Source organism: Heliangelus exortis, chromosome 12, assembly GCF_036169615.1.
Source record: "Heliangelus exortis chromosome 12, bHelExo1.hap1, whole genome shotgun sequence".
NCBI classification, from domain to species: domain Eukaryota; kingdom Metazoa; phylum Chordata; class Aves; order Apodiformes; family Trochilidae; genus Heliangelus; species Heliangelus exortis.
In genome coordinates, this window is record NC_092433.1 from 5,668,888 (window position 1) to 5,689,957 (window position 21,070).

Genomic DNA, 21,070 nt, shown 5'->3' on the forward strand with positions numbered 1-21,070 from the left:
ATATCATATTCTGGTGTTAGCAGCTTTTCTAGTAACTGCTATACAGACTGCACATAAGGTTAAAAATTTTATGGTACCTTCACAACTTGTTCTATGAGGGCAGAACTATGTTCCCTGTATATATCTGTGATGGAAAAAAATTCCTACCAGTGCTTTATTGCCTACTCTTGCCACTTATTATTTATAAACACATAGTATTTAACATGTAAGAGTGTTAGGCTAATATGGCAGACCAGTTCAATTCCCAAGAAGTAACTGTTTCATGGGAAAGTTTTAACTACTGTCTAAGCAACTAATGAGGTTTATATCATTTCCTTTAGGAACTAATTCCACAGATACATGAATCCCTGCCAAAATACTTGTATTTATTACTGTACTCAAAGCTTCCCCTCTTATAATTATCTTCTCTAAACTCCTAGTTTCTTTTCCAAATGTTGTGTGTAAATTTCTGACACATATAGATTGTTCACTTTTTAAACTGACATAACAGAACATTGACTAGTTTGCATTTTAACTCTTAACCATTCACTCATTGCTATAAGCAGTTTCCATGATCAGTGAGTGAGCCTGACATCTGTACCCCATAAAAAACTCAGACCTGGTTCCCCAGTCCACAAAAAAAGCTTCCCAGACAACCTAGAACAAGAGGGGTTTTTATTTGCACCTAAAAATGAACTGATAATATCTTTGCTATTGGATCAAAACATGAGGACAGGCATATTAAAGACCTAAAAGCAGCAGGAGTAATACAGGGCACAAAGGAATTTGGAAATGAACAAATGCAGCCATGACTCCATATAACAAAAAAATCCCTAAAAAAAAAATTAACAAAACTGGAAAATTCTATTTAGCATACCAGCTGTGAGCTCATCCTGTATTCTATAAAAGGATAATGAAAAAGAGTTTCATTTTTATATAACTAACTAAAAATAAATACTTGACATTACCTGTATCTTCCAAAAAATATTGCACAGCCATCAGCACCTTCCCCTGAGGCTGCAGATCAAGCTACGGAAAAAAAGATACAAACAGTGAAGTATGTGGCTGACTGAAACTCTCAGGAATTCAAAGAGCTCTTTCTAGAGAATCAAAGTATAATATTCAGTAACTATTGGATTACAAACTTCGTCCATATCTCACTGCTGCAGCTGAAAGTGGGGCTTTTATTAGCATGCTGCACTGCTTTGATGTCTATCCAAAAACTGAGCACAGTCAAAGTTCACATTGTTTTTTCATGTCCCTTTCCCGTTTCTGCAAAGATGTTTGTGGATCTCTGATTTTTTTATTAGTAAACTCAATTTGCACAGGAACCCAGTGTTACAAGAAAAAGTCTATACAATCTTTTCCATGCTTATTGAGAGTACAAACCTTAGAGATATCAAATACTGTTGCCATTAATCAGAAAACACTAGCATCATCAAAGTTTATTTTACTTTCCCCCTCAAACCATGACACATGGTTTCTGTGGCAAATTCTACAGAGCAACAAAAACAAATGCCTTTTAAAGGGGGAGCTGAGGCCAGTTCCTGTGCTCAGAAAGTAGCCACTAATTCTTGAATTGCTGCTTTCATAAAAGGCATGAAGCTATGAAACATGAAACCTTATAGGCTACAGTAAGTGATCTGATCACTATTTGGTTTAACTACTACTCTAAATAATTGCTCATCTCAGAATTCAAGTTAAGGTGTGGGGAAAGAACTGTATTATTTCAGAATATAAGAGGTGAATACCAACCAGTAAGATCCTACTGATCTAGCAAAATCTGTAAGCCCCTTCCCTTCTCTCAAGTCCTACAAAATAAGTAACATTTTAATTTATAATTTTCTGTTTATTTGAGGTTTCCAGTGCTAATTGAAATTCATTCACATAAAATTACTAAAAAGTTGTTAGAGTTTATGTAATCTGACAACTAATAATAACTACTGGCACATTTGGAGTATATGGGTATCTCTAAATTTAAAACTACATTAAACCATGACTTTACCTCCCCTGTTACATTTCTGGGATTCATTTCTCAGAATTGTACTCAGTGTGATACAGGAGCAAAAGACACTCAGCAAGATGCCATATCCCTTGGCTTCACATACAAGCAATTGTTTGGGACACAGGGGCAAGAAAAGGTACCAGGATAACAAAAATGGGGAATGAAGGAATCACTATTAGAGCAGCAGCAAACCAACTATATTTTATTGTAAAGATAAATAAATAAAATTAGAAATTTGAAATGGAAATGCCTTGGTATAAAGTTCACCTTTCTTTTTCTCTGGATGAATTACAATGATCAGATCCAGTTTAAATGTCTGCTATTTGCTATAGAAACTTCTAGAGTTTATAAAATAGGCATTCAATATGATATACACCATTATTTCAAACACTAATGCCATGGATTTTATTGTCAATTCCTTGAACTTTGATTGTGCATTATTGGTTTCACAAATGTTAATAAAATAATTGCCCTTTGCAGCCCTGCTGCACCAGCTGAAGGGACTGAACGCTGGCAGTTTAAAAGGCATAAGGCACCCCATCCAGCTTGAAAGAAACATAACCAGGTCACCAAGTTTAAGGAATTAATCTGCTTCTTTACCCAGAATTCTGCTCTGCCATTGCCTTTCTTGCAGCGCTCGGCCAGGACTGACACACCTACAGTCACTTCAGATAATGGCTCCTCTGCTGCCTTCATGAGAACAATCTGAATCACCCGGCCTTCGTAAATGTGGGCATCAAAAGTTGATTTCCATTCTGGATACATGGTAGGTTTCTTCTGAATAAGAGTTTTTCCTCTCTCTGAAAGCCACAAAAAGAAGACAGAAACTGTAAAATCAAATAATCTAAGATCTAGTACATAACTCAACAAAAGACAATTTTTGTACTGAAAACAAAAGCAAGCTTACTTCCTTGTACTCTTGTTGGGACAAAGTTTAAATATTTGGTTCAAGTATTTGTGACTTGGAAGGCAAAGCTCACCCTGACAAACAGGGCATGCACATGCTAAGGCAGTAAAAGTGTCAGAATGAAGCCAGAGAGACCAGAAAGGACAAATCCCATTCAGGAATTCAGAAGTAGATTCAGTCACAGCTTGACAGGAAGTATTTGCATGGCTGCTTTCTGGTATCAATCTCTGTGACATGTCATCTGATCACAGTGAATACCTGCTGATATAAGACAAATTAAGATATATATTACACTGACCTAGTTTAATTTGCAACTGGTGGCTGAGAGATTTAAAGCTCCACATTTCATTAATCTGCTTCCAAGTTACCCCAACATGTCACTTCTATGCATCAGTCACTCTCTCTGCCATGACTGCTGCTTTTTAAAGGACACTGAAGAGGCTTATCTGTCTTCTCTAGACCTTGTGTAGTTAAAGAATAAGAAAAACGCTGAAAGTACCTCAAAAACATCTTAATCTTTTTGGCAACATTTACCCAGCCTCCCATAACAGCATCTCCACAAGACTCCTTCCTTAGGAATTTTACAGTGTTTCACTAGTCTTACTTAGATGGATTTTTTTCTGCTACAAAGCTCCAGTCTCTCTTGCTACCAGTTTAGCTGATTTCTTCCTGTCCTTACCTCAGGGCACAGAAACCAGCTGGTGATTGCACAGTCTACATGAAGCTTTAGCATTTTTCCAGATCTGGGTTTCTTCATAGTCCCATCAGCTCATCCAAAATAATACTGTCCCCTTAGCACCATATCCAGCTCCTCACTGTGCATCTAGGCATATGATGCCACATCCCCAGGTTTTCTCTGGGATTTGCTGCTGAGCCATTTATTGCCCATTTTCTGCTCAGGTAACTGAATACAATTTTGTACATTTTGCACAATTTCTGCTATTTCTCAAGATCATTTGTTGCAACAAGAGTGCTTTCTAGGTGCCTCTCCAGCTCAGAATGGTCCATTTTCCCCCTAAGTAAGTAATCTGGTTTTATGATATCAAGGCAACAGTAAAGCAGAATAGCTGGACCCTTCCCCAAGCAGCTCAAATGTGGTCTGACTGGATTTTGCATTCATTTCAACCTAGGAAGAATTAGATACTTATTATTCCAAAACCTTCCTGGAAACTCAAGGCAAAGTTTGTGTCCATTCATTAAGAACTTGCTGGATGCACTCCACTCCATTGTGCTGAGCTATCCAAACAAGAGTAGGGAATAGTGTCCTTGTACTTCTTTATTAGGACATGCCTGCCAACAACAGCATTACAAATTACAACAACTTTGACCAGCAGACCCAAGCCTGTTTGCCAAAGGACATTGCCCAGAGACAGACACCTGAGGAACTCCTCCATTCCAATTCAAACCTGAAGCATTCCTCCTTTAAGTCAAAAGCTTTTATCTTGCATTTGGAAAACTCTGCAGAAAGAAAAGCTCCAATTCTTAGCAATGCAAGCCTACTTCCAGAGCCTTGAAGTTGGTATTCTTAAGTAGGGAAGAATTTGGAAATATTATGGTGAAAATATATAGAGAATGCTCAAACAAAACACAATATAAGAGATTATTAGGATGGACAATAAAGGTGAGGGAGAAATAAAAGTAGGCTGTCTGCACAGCAAGGCTTTTACACTGGCCTATTTTTTAGGTTGCTAAAGCCAGACCCCTTTCATCAAAAAAAGGCACCCTTCAGGAGGCATCCTTGGGAATATGAGAAATGGCACCTTTGACAATAATTTAAGGTTTGCAGAAGCAGCATTTTAGTAATACCAACTATTACACAACATTTGGTAACACTCTTTGTAGGATTCTTAGAGGGGAAGAGAGCTATTCCAGCCCCTTCACAAGACTCTGCCTATTCCCATGAGCCAATGAACATCTGCTTTGATCAGTTCCATTTTTACCCTATGAAACCTGAAAGAAATCACCTGAATTACTGGCAACAACTTCCAGCTTGACCATGCTGCTTTTGTAATTAAAAATCATACTATTCAAGATTTGTCATGGATCATGCTGCAAACACTTATGTGTCAGCAATGAACAGCTTTTAAGAACAACACTGTTCTTACCCCTCCTGTCTTCAGGCCTCCTTTGTTCTCTGCTTTCATTACTGGCTTCAAAACATTTTACATGTTTGCAGGTTGCTTAATGCCTAAACGTTGGGCAAGTGATTTTCTTCTTCCTATATAGTAAGGTTTGCCTTGATCATGTTTCAGCATGTAAATTCAGCAAAAGTTATTCCAGATCTTGTCAAACTGATAAGGGAAGGATCATTTTCTTTTCCTGATTACCCCAATCAGTCACTGCTCCAAGGTTCACTCTACTCTCCTCCCCCAGTTTCAGTACTTCAAAGACACATGGAAGCATCAGGGAGAAATGTTGGGACAATTCTACTTTACAAAAGGAGACAGGTGGGGAAAAAAAAGTGGATTACTTTAGACCACTACCACCTCTCCACACATCTGGGCAGCTTCAGCACTTTAAACACCATTTTTTCAGAGGTTTTCCAAACAGATTGGGAACCTGCTTCCTTGGACCTTAACACATTTCCCTGATGGCAACATTTTCTGAAAGAGGCACTATGTCTTGTGTTTGAAGTCTAGATGAAGCTTCTACCCCTGAGACAAAAGGAAAGCTCAGGCATATTGTAAGGAAGAGGAAAATTCACCCTTTCCTGCATTCTTTGATGTCCAGGAGCTGTAATACAGGATTAAATGGCTACATTCTAATCCAGTATTTCAATTCCCTCTCATCCTGTTTGGCTACAAATGATGTATTTTAGCTAAATGCCACATTATTAAAAAATCATAAACCTTCTGACCAATTTCTGTAAGAAGCATTCTTTGAAGGCTGAGGGCTGGCTGAACAGAGGTGGTAAGAAAACCTTGGATGCAAGTCATTCCAAGCAAGTAATTCTGCCAAAATGCCTCATATACTACAACAAACAACACTTCTCATCAATACTAATCCTTCATGTTAATAAAGATGATTTACTGCTCTAAGCTTGAGGATGGTTCTCTCAAATTTTCTGCAGTTCAGATCCCCCTTCATGTCACACCATTCCTTCCTCTGCAGAGCTTCTCCAAATGCAGCCTGTCATTTGCAGAAGTGGACAGCACAATGCTTTACTTAACATTGCAAACCTTTCCCATGTAAAATTCACAACTCACCTTAACCTATGCAAAAGTGACATTTCAGCTGCCTCAACACATATTTTGTCAATAGCTGTGAGTCGGTGGTGAAGTAAGAAACTAAGTAACTAAGAATACAAATAAGATCTTAGGCTTCACCCTGCCAAGTGCTAGCACTCTGGCTGCAGTAAAAGCAAGCACTAATAAAGAAGCCTTGTTTTAAAACGGGGATAAAAACAAGTCCTAATTTCTTCCAGGCTGGAAGAAATGCCCACATTGAAGTGTTTGGCATGACAGGAACAGTAGGAATTATTATCATTCACAGACTAAGAACAATCACTGTATTTCTCAAAAACTTAACTCAATATTCAGAAAAGCAGCATCATTTGTAACCTCACCTGTAGTCAATGCTTCCTTCATCTTGATAGCACAGAAAGGCTGCAGTTGATCCCCTTGATTCTGCACAGGTCCAAGCTCAAACGCGTTGAAAGATATCCGTAAGAAGGGGGCCATCTCTCACAGGGATACACAACCTAAGTGGAAACAAGTAAAGAAAAATCATAGAATAAAAGACCTGGTCTGAGAGTTATAAGAAGCAATACAGACTTCTCAGGAGCCATCATAGCTGACAGAACTCATCCTCTAGAGTTTGAAAGTCTTGGATGTGGCTTTGACATCATGAGCAGCCAACTGACGCATACCAAAAAAAAAAAAACAACCCAATAACCCTGTAACATGTACAATCAAAGAGTGAATTTTAGATACCCTTTTATCTGTATCCCGTTCAAACCAAGTAGCAATTATAGAATCATAGAATCATAGAATTGGCTGGGTTGGAAGGGACCTCAGAGATCATCAAGTCCAACCCTTGACCCACTGCTGCAGTTCCCAGCCCATGGCACTGAGTGCCACATCCAGGCTCTTTTTAAATATCTCCAGGGATGGAGAATCCACCACTTCCCTGGGCAGCCCATTCCAATGTCTGATCACCCTCACTGTAAAGAAATTCTTTCTAATGTCCAACCTAAACCTCCCCTGGCACAACTTAAGACCTTTTGTGCCCTCTTGTCTTGCTGAGGGTTGCCTAGGAAAAGAGACCAACCCCCACTTGGCTCCAACCTCCTTTCAGGGAGTTGTAGAGAGTGAAATGCCTTCAACTTAGTCCTTGCTCATTTTTTAAACACAGAGACCCTGCTGTTCATTAACACACAACCATTCTTATCAAATAATTAGTTCACAAACTAACAGATTGGGGGTTTTAATTTCTTTTTTTTTTTTTTTCTTGACTTGTGGAATGAAGGGTGGGTCGGGAAAAAAAAAAGGAGGAAGACAATTTTTGTGTGCCCCACATGTCCTCATCCCGGTATATCAGACATACAAGGAGGGGGAACTAGGAGGAAAATAAATCATCTAAAGCTTACATTATTTTGCTGCTTTTTAGGTACACATTAGTTTCCTTTTTAATTGCTACACAGCCACAAAAATTCCCAGACAGAATTCTAGGCATCTCAATAGGCAATCAAATGAGTAAAGGAACACCTGTTAACATCATTTTTAAAGATTATCTGAGGAAAATACTGCACTTACAGACAGTTTCTGGACACTGCAGCAAAACCCACCCCCAGAGGTACAGTAAGTGAAGCATTTCCTTAAGCAGGATCAAGTAGCTGCACTGTATATGAGCAACATGAACAATGAGAGCAATTTGTCACAGAAATGTCTGAAACCCAAATATTTCAGTAGATAAGTGCATATTTTATTTTTCATACTTAACGTGGCCAACAATGTATATTCCAAGTACCACCACCAAAAGGTAACAGATATGATATCACACAACTTCTATTCAAGCACTGCATTGTGGTGGCAGTGAACTAACTCTAGAAAGCATCACAGAGCTAAAGATTGAAACCCTTAAAGCTGTTTTTGGCAGTGGAACTCAGTGAATGAGATTCAGTTTAATTCAACAGTTTCTCAAAATCCCTGTTGAAAACACCCATCCCAAGTTTTGTCACATCTGAAAAGGAAAAACATGGAAAGCAGTATATTGTGTTTTGCTTACTGCATTTTAGACAAGAGTCCTTCTGTAGTCTCTGTAATTATTTGAGAAGTGACAGAACAAGTGCTGACTCTAGTTTTAAGAGCTATATCTGTGAAGAACTGGAAATGCTACAGAATACCAGCTATGAATTGAAGGAGATTTTACACTGTACTCATACAATCTGTATTGATGCTATGAAGTACCAAAGACAAACTCTTCTCCTTAAAGGGTGTGGTTTTATCCAATACCAATGATGAAAAAAACAAGAGAACTGCAAAAATACTGCAAGTCTAAATTATAGCTTCAGTATCCCAAACAGTTCCAAAGCTAGGAGAAAAAAAATCCTTTACTAATGTTATTCTCTCTGAAATACAGGGTAATGGCCACACTGATTCACAGCACACCATCAGATGCTGCCCAGCACATTTATTCAGTCAAGGATCCCTGCCCTGCCCTGTTGCAAGATGAAAGCACATTCTGTGTGACCTGGGATGCTGCAAAATCCACAGTAATTTCCACAAAGCTTTAAAATTGAGAGCTTTCACTGTTTAATAAGGAAAGAAAATCAGCCATGTTACTATCAACTATAATATGCATGGAGCAAGAGGGGTAAAAAATTAAAACATCTTCACACCATCAGTGTCAAGGACATTGATGAAGGAACAAACATTTGGTTTTCATGTGGATGTGTTTGTAACACATGGTTTAAAGAAATCTTCAAAAGAAATTAAAATCTTAAGTATTCCAAGGAGAATTTTCACAAGATTTGATAGGAAAAAAAAAATAAATTCCCAGTAGATTAAAAATCTTGTCCCCCTACAAAGGACAAAGGGGAAAATTTGTAGCTTCCAACAGCACACAGCAGCTACCAGAGACTCACTCTGTCACTGAAGGAATTACTGTCAGGGCTCCTTTGTTGCTGTCATTCTGCTATAAACAGCCAGGGCAAGCTACCTCTAACACCAGCCAGACACAAAAATGCCATTTTGACTTTTACACAAAGTGGGAAGTAAAATCAAAGCAGTGGATCATCTGCAGGAAACCCTGACACAGCCAACAGCAGAGCACTGGAGAGACAAAAAAGCCAATGGGCACAACCAGAGCAGGGACTGTTCCACCACTGACAGGGGGCTACATATCCAAGAGAAATGCAAATAAGAAAACTCCCCTGAAATGGAAAAGCTGTTCAAGAAAGAGAGCAACACACTACTGAACAACTTCACATGACGCCCTCACTTTCAAAATCACAAACAAGGATTTCTTTCCTCTCTCTGCACAGCCTATAGGTGATTATGATGCTACTCTCATGATGATAATAAAGGAAGCCTGCAGGCAGAGATGCCACAAGTGTGAGCAGCAGCCTTCACCTGGGCAGACCACTAATGTGGACATTAAGGTTCTTCTGTTCCAGGTACACTGCTTTATGCTTACTGTACAGAAAAACCCCCATGAAGCAGACAGGTTGGTTACAGCTCTTGAAGAACTCCCTTCCCAGATATTCTTTCCAAACCAAAACCAAAGTGAACCAAAGTGATGATGCTGACCACTGTCTATAATGCACACCTACACTTATTCTACAGAGAATTTTAGCAGGATCTGTTGCAATCTCTGGTCTCTATTTGCTGCTCTGTAGGAAGAAGTCAGTCTAAAAACAAAGTCAGTTTGAACGAGGTTTACTCTATTTGCTGTTTCCAACCCTGTCAAAAAGATACACTGCAGCATTTCTTCACTAATATTTCTAAAACAGTGTTATCTTCATAAAATGTTTTTAAATCATTACAGGACAGGACTACGAGAAGTGAGAAAAGATGACAAGAAATTTAACACCACAATTCAATTTACTTGCTGTTAAGTTTCTTGCCAAATGATTTTTTTTCTGATTCATAACTTCAAAATGATAATTCTACACACGAAGCTCCAGTGTAAATGTTAGAAGCTTTAGGGTTGGCTTTTGTTTTGTTTGAAGTGCTTCACAGTGTCCTGCAAACCTAGCTCGGAAAAATGTAGTTACCATTTCCTTACCCCCCTAGTCCAATATTTTCTTTTAGATACTTCTGCTTTTGTTGGGTTGTGACAAGGCCAGAAACAGAAACAATGACATAATAAAACCCATCACTGTTTGTGTTGCAATATTCTGGAGAAAATCCATGTAGATAAGCCATGTAGCAAGAGATGTTCCTTGGTTTCATCCCACTCAGCCAGAAGCACAGATAATTCCTAGTTTCCATGCCTTTTTTCAACACTGAACCATTCCCAGAGTGCCTGAATTTATGGCTGCCATATAAATTATTGATATTTCCTCAACACTTTCAAGGCCAAAGAAATTACTGATTCTTTCCCTTTTCAAAATATGAGCATCAGAAACCTTTTTCTAAACAAGCCAGCTCCTTCAATCTTGGCAGCACAAACTCCTGAGAAGTTCCCTTGAGGGGAAAGCAGATAATAGGCAAGGAAGAACTAAAGCAGATCTAATTTTATGGGTTTTTTGGAAGACATGCAACCCAATTTATTTGAGCATATGCTAATATACAATTATCTCAGTAACAACAGTTGACTGTTTTTAAAGTGGTTTCAAGCGTGCTGAGTAAGACAGATCCAGGTTTTACACTACCAAGATCAGTAAACTGGGGAAATTTTGGGCTCTGAAACAGACAGCAGGACAGGCTGTTATGTAGCATATGCTTCAATATAAAAAAAGGATTTTACACTGACTGTCCTTTTTTGGAAAAAGAACAAGAACATTTGGATCAACAAAGCTGGCTTTTTTGATATTCCACACCCACTACTCAGGGGGCAGAGGGGGGAAGTACTGTCAGCTGCTTTTTCTTTACAAGTGCATAAGAAATAGCCACTGAAACACTCCCAATTTCTCCTTCCTCTTTGAATGCACAGGACTAAACAGAGATAAAAGTACTACAGGAATGCTGCTTCCCACCACTACCAAAATCAAGTCGTCAACAAAAGCACAACTGAATCCTCTTCATTAACTTCAAACCCAAACATCACACATTAAAAAATGCACGAGGAGAAAAACTGCCTGAAGCCCAACGACTTTGTTCATGATTTCTGATAGCACAAACTGTTATCATTTGATAAGTAGCAACTGCAACAGCATGGAAGAATTAATACAGTGAAGCTGGTTAGGTGAAGGTCTAGCTGAGGGAGCACTTCATTAATATCAAATCACATTATAAAACGGGACCATGTCCAAAATATTAGATAGAAGACAAACTATGTTTTTTTTCTGTGCCTGTGTAACTTAAGACTAATGAGGAAACTTTTTTTTTTCCTAACATAAGGAGCAAATAGAGCAGGGTGGTTTTCCTGCAATTAAATAACACAGTTCCCTCCATGCAAGAATAAAAAACCTATTAGGTGAAAGGGATGATGCTACACCTCTTAGTCTCTACAGAAGTACACTCTGGAGCCAAGGTTTGCATCAGTTCTGGCTCTGTGTCACTAAGCAAAGCCCTGGATGCAAGTCTGAGCCCTTGACTAGCTCCCAGCTCCCACTTCCACAAGAATGTCCAAGGAATTTGCCAGTATTTAGTTAGCATGACCAGACTGCAAAAACTGTACATCAAGTTTCTCATGTGAATACAAGTACTCCAAAGGAAGCACACTGCAATTGGGTTCATAGCCATTCTTGTAACAACCAGCACACTGAGAAAAGCTAAGCTACTTATACAGCTTTCAGAAGTATCAAACCAAAGGAAAATAGCCAGAGAAAATCCACTATTTTGTACTGTTTCTATCTAGGCATCACAGTGATCAAGTGGGCAGGGATACACATGCAGGTGTACTCCCTCAGTATCCTTTAAAAGCAGAGTCAAACAGAGTCAAGCTCATTCTTAGGCACCACCCTCACTCTTGCTGGATCTGTCTTGGATGCAGTATAACATTTGAGACTTACTTTCTGATATATTATTATCTACTCAAAGCCTCTGATTTTCTACACAATCATGGGCTTCCTGGAAATTGAGAATAATTTCCCAGAGAGAATAACACAAAATGACAACATGTTTTCAAACCAAAGAGAAAACAACACCAAAACATTATAGCTAAACTTTTACAACCCAATAGACACTTCCTTTCTCTTCAAAACTCTGGAGATTTTTCAATTATTTGAGGAGTGTTTTGTTGTTTTTTCCCCCCCTTAACTCTGAAACAGACAACCACCATAAAGACAGTTGATTGCAGTTAATGGATTAATGTCTCCATATGAACAATGAAGTAGCAAAAAACGGAAATAGAGAAACTCTGAATTCAACAGAAACACAAAAATGCCTCTAAAACATTCCGATTGGAGAACAAATTTACTTTGCACTCTTGAAACCATCAGCAGATTATACACTCGAAGTGCCTCTCACAAAGTACAAGCCTCCAAGCCAGAAACTTACACTACTGCCAGCACTATGACCTAATCCTCCAAGTATCTGGAAAGCTAGAATATTCATTAGCTGAGAGAACTGTATTATCATTCATACATGCTGGAAACCCACTGCTCAGATAACCTCATCATAGGAAATACAATTCAGTTCATGGATGCATGATTTTCATCAACGCTTTTAAAGTAAAAGGACATCAAGTTTGTGAACCAAAAATTTTGCTTATTAACTGTGAACTGAGAAAGGGACACACTCCCTACTCCTGACAGCATCTGGCATTACTGGGTTTGTTTTGTTTGTTTCTCTGAGAAGCTGTTTTTTCCTTGAGGGTCACAAACATACTTAGTCACTTCAGTCAGACATTAGACAGTAAGATGGGCCAAAGCTGCCTTGCTTTGCACACTGCTCCTTGCTATTTCCTGGTACATAAAGGCTGCTCAAGGTAGGCAGGAATCATCTTTTTATCATGGATTTTATTTTTACCTAGAATGTGAAGGCAAAAAAGCCAACAAGAGAAATATAAGTAAATAAAACTCAATCAAGACTTTTTCTATGTTTTAATAACAGATAATAAACAGTGAAGTCACCTATGGAGATGTGCATCACTGCCTCTGAAAGCATCACTCACTTTTGCAGAGAAGAGATGAAATAAGCACAGCTGAGTAACACTGGGGACTGAGATCTGTAAAAAACACTCTCTGGTCATCTCACAGGAAGCCAGTCCTATTACTCAAAGGAACCAAATTTCTGGGGGATGAGTGCAAATCACAGTATCTCATGTTTATTATCTGCCATGGATTTTTCCAGCTTCCACTCCAGCACTCATCGTACTAAAAACTGGAGAATCATTTAAAAACGAGATGTTAGGTTTGCGTATGCAAGACACTACACACAGAGAGAAGAAATTTACCCCAAAATGTCACTTAACAGCAAGTCAGCATCTGGGTCATTGCACTAATGAACAGCATGATAAGACACAAATTGCATTACATGTCTAAAAGAATACTTTAAAGAAGAAAATGCAACTGTCTTGCGAGAGTACTTATAGATAACCCAAAAAAGTAACAGAACCCAAACCCTTAGATTCTGGTTGTGCTCTCATGTCCCACTCAGCCTGCAGAAGAAACGATGTATTCCATGATTTTACTACAGAGAAGCTTTCCTGGCTCATTATGGCCTATAATTTCCTCCATCACTGAATGGATAAATGAGTTGAAATCTTGGTTACTTTCCCTGCAACTTCCAATCAAGTCTGAATTTTTGCCATACTCGTTCTTCTGCCATAAAAGTGCTTCAGAGATGACCATATCACTGAACAGTCATGTCATCATTGGGAAGCATACATACCATCAGGGCATGTAATTTCTGTTAAATCATTAAGTTTAAAAGGATAGCACATGGCTGCTACTGGCACAGAAAAATTGTAAACCATAATGCTCCCCAGGCATTCATGGTGTGTAAAATGCTCTTGCCAGCCTTGACAGGGTGATCATATTTTTAACAGACAGGCAGATAAGGGGCAGTACATAAGGAAGTGAAGCCCACAGGAAGCAGAATGCTCCTACTAGCTCCAAATGCAAATGTTCCCACTTGCAATTAGAGAAGATCCCTTTCTTAATTCCAGCATGGAAAGACTGCACGTCCCCAGGAAGCTGAGTGGGAAGGTCTCTTTCCACATGGTGTCATTTATTTGAGTAGATCTACCCTTCATGGTCTGCCCAACCCTGCCTCCAGATCTTTCCTCTGTGGATAAGCTCTGTCTATGCTGCCTTGATTCTTTCCCTCCTTGAATGCCAAGCAGCACTTTCATACTGTTCACTACACAGCTTTCTAAATCACAGCTTACTTAATTATCCCAGCATTTTGTATCTCTGAAATACCTTTCACTTTGTTTTGTCCATACCCTCCTTCCCACACATCCTCATGGCTCCAGTGAGTGAGCAGTGGGTGCTGGCAAGGAACTCTCCTCTTAATTACCAGAAGCCACATCCCCATTACAAGTCAGCCCAGAAGACTCCTTTCTGCCTTAAGAACTCTGCTGGCCACAGAATGCTGGATTTTCCCCACAGCTCTCAATATTTGCTTTCTTTGCAGCACTTTGTGTATATAAATCCTGTTCCAATACTGCTTTTTCCATGTTAGCAATTACTGATGAACCCACAGACATGTTCTGTGACCAGGACTAAGAGGCAATTCACACAACTAAAATGACTTAAGTAGATGCCCATAACCCACTTCTTATGAAAAGTTACTCACATCATGAATAATTTGAGAGTAAACAAAAGTTAAATCAGCTTTGGCCCAATGAATTTCAACTCTGTGGAAGGAGCTGCAGACAACTCCATTTCCAGCCTTTAACAGGCAACTTTATTCTGTCTCTGAGAGACTATTAAAAAAAATGTACTCGGACCTGAAACACAGCTATATTGAAAAAAGGACTTGCTTGTATTGTGAAAAAGCCTTAATTAAAAAACAGTATTGTCAAAGTAATTTTTATGCTGCTGTAATATATCTCCTTGTCCAGGTTGCAGTTTTCCAGCTAGAGCATTAGTGTTAACTGTTCTGAAACTAAATCTATCTCTAGAAATAAAGCCCTGAAACTGACAGAAATAGTCAGAACTATAAAAAAAAGCACTTAAAATTCATCTGAGGAAATGTGAAGGGAGTAAAGAATTTCATATGATTCTCTTGCAGCTGTCAGTGTCCTTTGCTCATCTAAGATGTGTACTGAGAAACACTGTTTATTGCTAAGATATGCAAATATATACCATCTGCATAAAAATCAGATATCCTGAGGAAGAATAATAATTTTCATAACTATCTCCTTACACTACCATTTTTTTCCATTGCAGGTCTAGGGCTTTTTCCATTTTAAAAAGTTACGAGAAAAATACTTGCATAAAGCAATCATGATATTCAGCTTATATTCATTAAATATATATTAAAAATCTGATATAATATTGATCACCAAAAAGATATAAATAGATACAGTAGCTCCCTGGACAGATGGTAAAACAGAACATCCATATCTACTTGTCTAAATGAGGAATATGTTTCCAGCATTTCTGATGGAAAGAGTGTATGTCATGAAGTATTTTCTCAGTGGTTTTATTGAACCCTTTCCCTTGTTTTGTTAGGATTATTGATTAAAGGCAGCTATAAAACACATGCATGTATTGACAACTTACACATCTCAGGCAAATGAGACAGACTCTTCAAACTGCCTTCGTTTCCTTTTCCAAAGGAACAGTGAAAAAGGAAAATGGAGGACAAACTTCATGTTGATGCCTTTAGATGTTACTCACAAAAACTGCAGAAACCTCTAGAGCAAAAAAGCCTGCATCTGCCCTGCCATTCCTTATTGGATAAAAGAGTACTTAGAAAATAAAACAAGTGCTTCCCAAGGAAGAAACAGGAAAAAACGGTGACTAGAGGTTCTTTCTTGTTATTGCAAATAATCTCACAATATTTTTCTTACAATAGCATTCTTTTACAGTGGAAGATAGACTGATATAAGACACCTGAACAGCATAAGCAAACTAAGAGAAACTGAAAATGGCTATTTTTAAAAAACTGTGCTAATCATAATCTTATCAACCCATGTTCATGAACTGTATTAACCATACAGCAGACTGGATTTACATATTGACCTTTCTCAAAATGCTTAACATTGGCTAAAAGGTTCAGTGCAACATAAACATCAACAGACTTGTATAAATTGGGGTATTAAGAGTCACAAAAGTTTAAATCTCTAGTAATTACAGACTTGATTAAAACTTCCCAAGATTGTTGCCTCTGAAGGAGTCAGATACAAGTAACAAATGCCCCAAGTACTTAGTACAGTTATGGAGCAACAATTCAGTGTACATACTGCCCAAGTAATAGATACTTTCACCTTGAAAGTACATCTGAGCAGTTCTAGTGTTTTACTTTGAATCTTTGAACAAAAAAAAACATGGAAGCAGAAGCATTTTAAGCATTAATCTGTACTGTTACAGAATACAAAAGCAAATTAGAAGACCCAACCAGTACTAGGGCAGAGTTGTTTCCACAACCACTGTTTATAACTTCCAACCATGTTAAAATTCAGGACAAACAAGCACAATAAACTCTGCCTACAAAAGAAAAAACACTGTTCAGTTTGTTTTCCTCACTTGTAAATATTTTTTGGCTCTTGCTTCATTCAGAATAAACCTTCAGTATGCTATACAATGGAAATATTAATTTCTGCTCTCAAATAGGTAAGCGTGAGAGCCTTTAAGCAATTTGTAGTGGCAAGTTTAAAAGTGACAGTTAAGTTTCTTCTAGCATCATCTAGTGAAGTTACAACAGCTACACAGCAGTGATTCTGGTTATTCCAGATACTTGTGCAGATTCAGAGCTCAGTGGAACACAGCATGACATTAATGATCTCAGGATGAGAGAAAAAGAAAAGGGTTCAGGCTTGTGATCCATTTGCCTCCATGCTAATTTACTGTCACCATTTATCTACTAGAAAACAAAGATGACCAAATGAATAGAGAAGGCTTCTCTAGCAGTAGCAGGATGTCATCATATCTAAGGATTATACTCTAAAACTCAAGAGTTTTACCCTTTCTTTCAAGAACAATCAGCAGAAAGAGTCGATGTTACAATTTAAACAAGGTATCAGGACGGCCAGTTACAAGCTCCTATTCTACGGGTTTGATACTCAGAATTTTTCATCCTGTCTCCAACAGCAAGGGGAATGAACAGTCTCTCTGTAATTTCTGGAAGATTCATTACACACTCAGGTTAATTAATGTGCTTCCAGGATCAGAAAGAAGAATATTAGGATTCCTCCTTGATATGAGTCACTCTTGGGGAAATTCCCAGCTTCCTCATTTACTCATAAACCAAGGACCAAGAGTGCTGAGTAAGTCTATACCTCAGAATTTCAGGGACAGGTCATCTGCCATTACAAATACTTACTGAAAGTTCAAAAGTTTTCTATCTAAGTGGAAACAAAATCAGCAAACCTGCTTTCCAAGGGGCACCTCAAGCAGTCTGTAGACTGTCTCCTTACTTTTGAGGAATATTTTTATAAAATTGCGAGTCAGAATAATAGACATACTTTTTTCAGAAGCTGTTCCTTTCAAGTGGCCTGAAACAAGTTTGTTTCAAATGGCCTGAAAAACAAGCTACTTTCTCATTATAGTAAAAGTAAAAAAAAATCTTCCTACCAGCCAAGAGCTGCTTAAGCTATTCATAGCTCAGCATCTTCCATACTGCAAGGATTACTTAAAATTCTATATCAGCCAGTGAAAAACAGCACAAAAATAATGTAATACTATTTTTCATACGGTATTATACCAAATACACATACTGGGTCTCCTTCAGTTTCTTGAAGGACGTTGATACTGAACAATGTCCTGTGAAGCCTGGGGCAATGCTAGGCAGCAGGGTACGTGCTTGATGAGTGGCTGGACATTGGAGCCAACCAAAAGCACAACCTGTGGAAGAGCTGAAGGGCAGATGAATGTAGCTGCCTGTTAGTTTTGGATGTAAGATTACAGGCCAGGCTTGATGTAGATGTTAACAGCACCTTAATTAACAAGTTCTCAGTTTACATATTAAACACTGTTAAGTAAAACCTATTTATCCTACAAAACTGCTTCCTGGCAAAATCCCAAGCTTCCCCTACCGGTACCTTCACAATAAATAATACTGAGTAAACCCAGCTAAATAGAAGGAATTATGGAATGGAGAAATACCCAGGGAAGTGGCAAAAGAGAACTTAAAATATAAAGATTAAATTTATTATTTCCTTTCCAATATATTAACTACTATTAGCAAAGTATAAATTTTACAACACTTCATCCAAAACCTTTACCTGGAGGAAAACTGCAGCTGAAGTTCTTCATACCAGCCTCACCGTTAGTTTCACCAGACAACTCTCAAATAGGAAACAAGTAAGAGTAGCATTCTCTCAGCTTTCAACAGATGTTGGACTCACTACAAACAATGACTAAAACCTCATTTTCACATCCAAAAATAAATAAGCATGGGGATACATCAGAATACATAGCAGCAATCAGCACCCTATGCTACTAGAAAGGGCTCAGTACCCATAGAAGTAGACAAGCTCTCAAGTTGACCTGTGCTGTTTTTCTTTGAGTTTGACCTTGAATACACCATGACCTTGAGAAACCCTTAACATTCTCTTCCTTAGTTTGCTTTAATGAAACAAAATAGATGTACTTGCCAAGGTGCTTTAATTATGAAGACTGGTGACAAACTGTAGTATTAAAAACAGGATTTGTTAACACCAGCTCTCAGCTCATCTTGGAACAAAGAGCTGAATTTATGGCTTGTATTCAGAGATGAAAGCAAAATTACTTCAGCTCAACCAGCCCCACAAGCAACAGTTACATAGAAGAGACAATATTTTAAAATCCAGATTGTCCATCACAGCCACAACTGCAGAACAACTATCACAAATCATCTGACTAGTGGAGGAATTGCAGCCAGGGAGCAGCAGCCTCTCGGGAGGTTTTGTGGCATTAACCAGCTGTCCAAATACAGCTCAGCTCGATGGGAACACACCAAACATTCTGGGACACTCTGCCTGGAAGTTTACAAACACTCCATAAATAATGCTCAAGCATCTAGTAGGAAGGAGATGCTGAAACATGACATTTAAGGTCAACAGTATAAGCAATGCAAAATATCACTTCTGATCACCTAATAGAGATAACCAGGGCTCCTTAAGAACTGAAGATTGATTCTTCATTGGTATCTAGTAGGTAAAATAAATGTTTTGGACCACGTGGTGTGTGAACACTGACAACACACACTGACAGCAGACCTATAGATAAAGAAGAGAGATGCAGATGAGTAACAATTGATTTAACTTGTTTGAAAGCCAAAAGAGTTAAGACAATTTAGAGAACTGTAACAACTGTATTCTGCAGGAAGGGGGGTGTGGAAAAGCAACAGGTGGGAGAAGAAGATGGAGAGGCACTGCAAAATTATTTTTGTTGTTAGCTTTCACCTTTGTCTTAATCATCCAGAGGGCAGACCCTGATGGTCTGGGCTTCAGGATACAGACAGCACACATAAGCTTTTTCCATCTCCATCAAACTAACAGGTTGAAGACACAGAGTTCTGGATTTTCAGAGATTTTAATCTGCTTATCTATTTCAAGTGACGTGCCCCCATTAAGTATATTTAGAAGAATTCTTTCCCTCTCATTGCAGGATAAGATTAGCTCATATCACTTCTGGAGTGGTTTCACCACTCCTTTTGTCTTAGCTTATGGACATAAATATTCCTGCTCAAGCAAGCTATGGGAGTACAGGGGAACACAGAGTATACTAAAAAAAATCATAGTAAAAACATGGTAAAGAACAAGGAGCCACACCACCATAAGTAGAGTGATGATAAAATTTTTTACCTGAAATTCCTAGATCTTGAAACTAGGAATAAAAGTAGTCTGGAAAAAAAAAAAAAATAGTTGTGCTACAACTTGGATATTAATTGCTCCACAACTGAAAGGAATAAATAGTTCATGTGTAAACGTTTGGAGCATAAAATACCACCAAATTAACTTCTCATGCTCCTTTGAGGTGGCAGTATGGCTGTCAGGATGCATGCCAGGGACCATCACTGCCTGCTTCAGCTGAGCTCCTAAAAAAGTACAAGTCTTCTTGGGAAGAGACATATGCCAAACACATGCCAGGAATGCACACATGGATATAACAGCCCTGACTAGAATCCCAGCTTCTCAGCGGGTTCAGCAAAATCAAATTTTATCACCTATAAGTTGGGCTGTTGTAACACCAGAACTTTCCTGTATCCTGACACATGCACAGTAGGCACCAAACCTTGTTGGTATTGATATTCCTAGCAGACTGCTCCTCCAGGCAGCTACCAACTTCACCAAGGACAATGTCTTGCAGGCTACACAAATCCCATCCCAGCAGCTGCAGAAACAGAAGTGCTTTGTTTTTGCTTTACTTTTCATCGTTGTTCAAAGGAATGAGTGGAGAAAGTTTACTTTCATCCTTCATCACTCATCTTCCTGACTGTAAAAGGCAACTCGTGGGACTGTCCAGCCTTGCTGTCTGGGTTCTTTCCCTACCTTGAAACTCCAAAACTGTGGCTTCTAGAAGCTTTTATAAGTAGGGGGAAATAACTAATATTTTAAAAGATAAAAAGAAATAACAATAAATAAATAAATAAATAAATACTGTAACACCAGCAGATTACTTTTGCTGTGCCCCAAGGACTTCTACAAAGACTTTAGACTTATGGAGCTTTGAAGATAATTTAAGTAACATAGTAACCCTGGTTTTATGCTGAACACATTTTATATGCATAGTCCTGTTTCCATAGAACCAGATTTTTAAAAGAAAAGCTTAAATTCAAAGGTTTACACTACTCCCATGAGGAGTGTGCCATTTGCTAAGGCAAGGGCAAGTTTAGATTTTTCAGAGATGGGCAATTTGGTGTCTCGCAATGCCACTGAAAACACATTTCTGGGGGGGAAATGGTTAGAAGAAAACTCAGTAACACTGAGGATTTTGTGGAAGATGTCAGGACTATCATAAAGAGAGCTACAGTCAT

At 38.5% G+C, this 21,070-nt stretch overlaps 1 protein-coding gene across 2 annotated transcripts in view; it reads right to left on the minus strand.

The window, feature by feature from the left end:
- The window catches only part of PRKCD (protein kinase C delta), a 57,858-nt gene that overhangs the window by 20,828 nt on the left and 15,960 nt on the right, over window positions 1–21,070 (minus strand). For both annotated transcript variants that reach the window (XM_071755651.1, XM_071755650.1), the window contains exons 2-4: window positions 6,457–6,591; window positions 2,585–2,784; window positions 948–1,008 (exon numbers count right to left, since the gene is read on the minus strand). In XM_071755651.1, coding sequence (XP_071611752.1) covers window positions 948–1,008; window positions 2,585–2,784; window positions 6,457–6,571 — 376 coding nt within the window. In that variant the 5' untranslated portion in view covers window positions 6,572–6,591. The remainder of the gene's footprint in view (window positions 1–947; window positions 1,009–2,584; window positions 2,785–6,456; window positions 6,592–21,070) is intronic.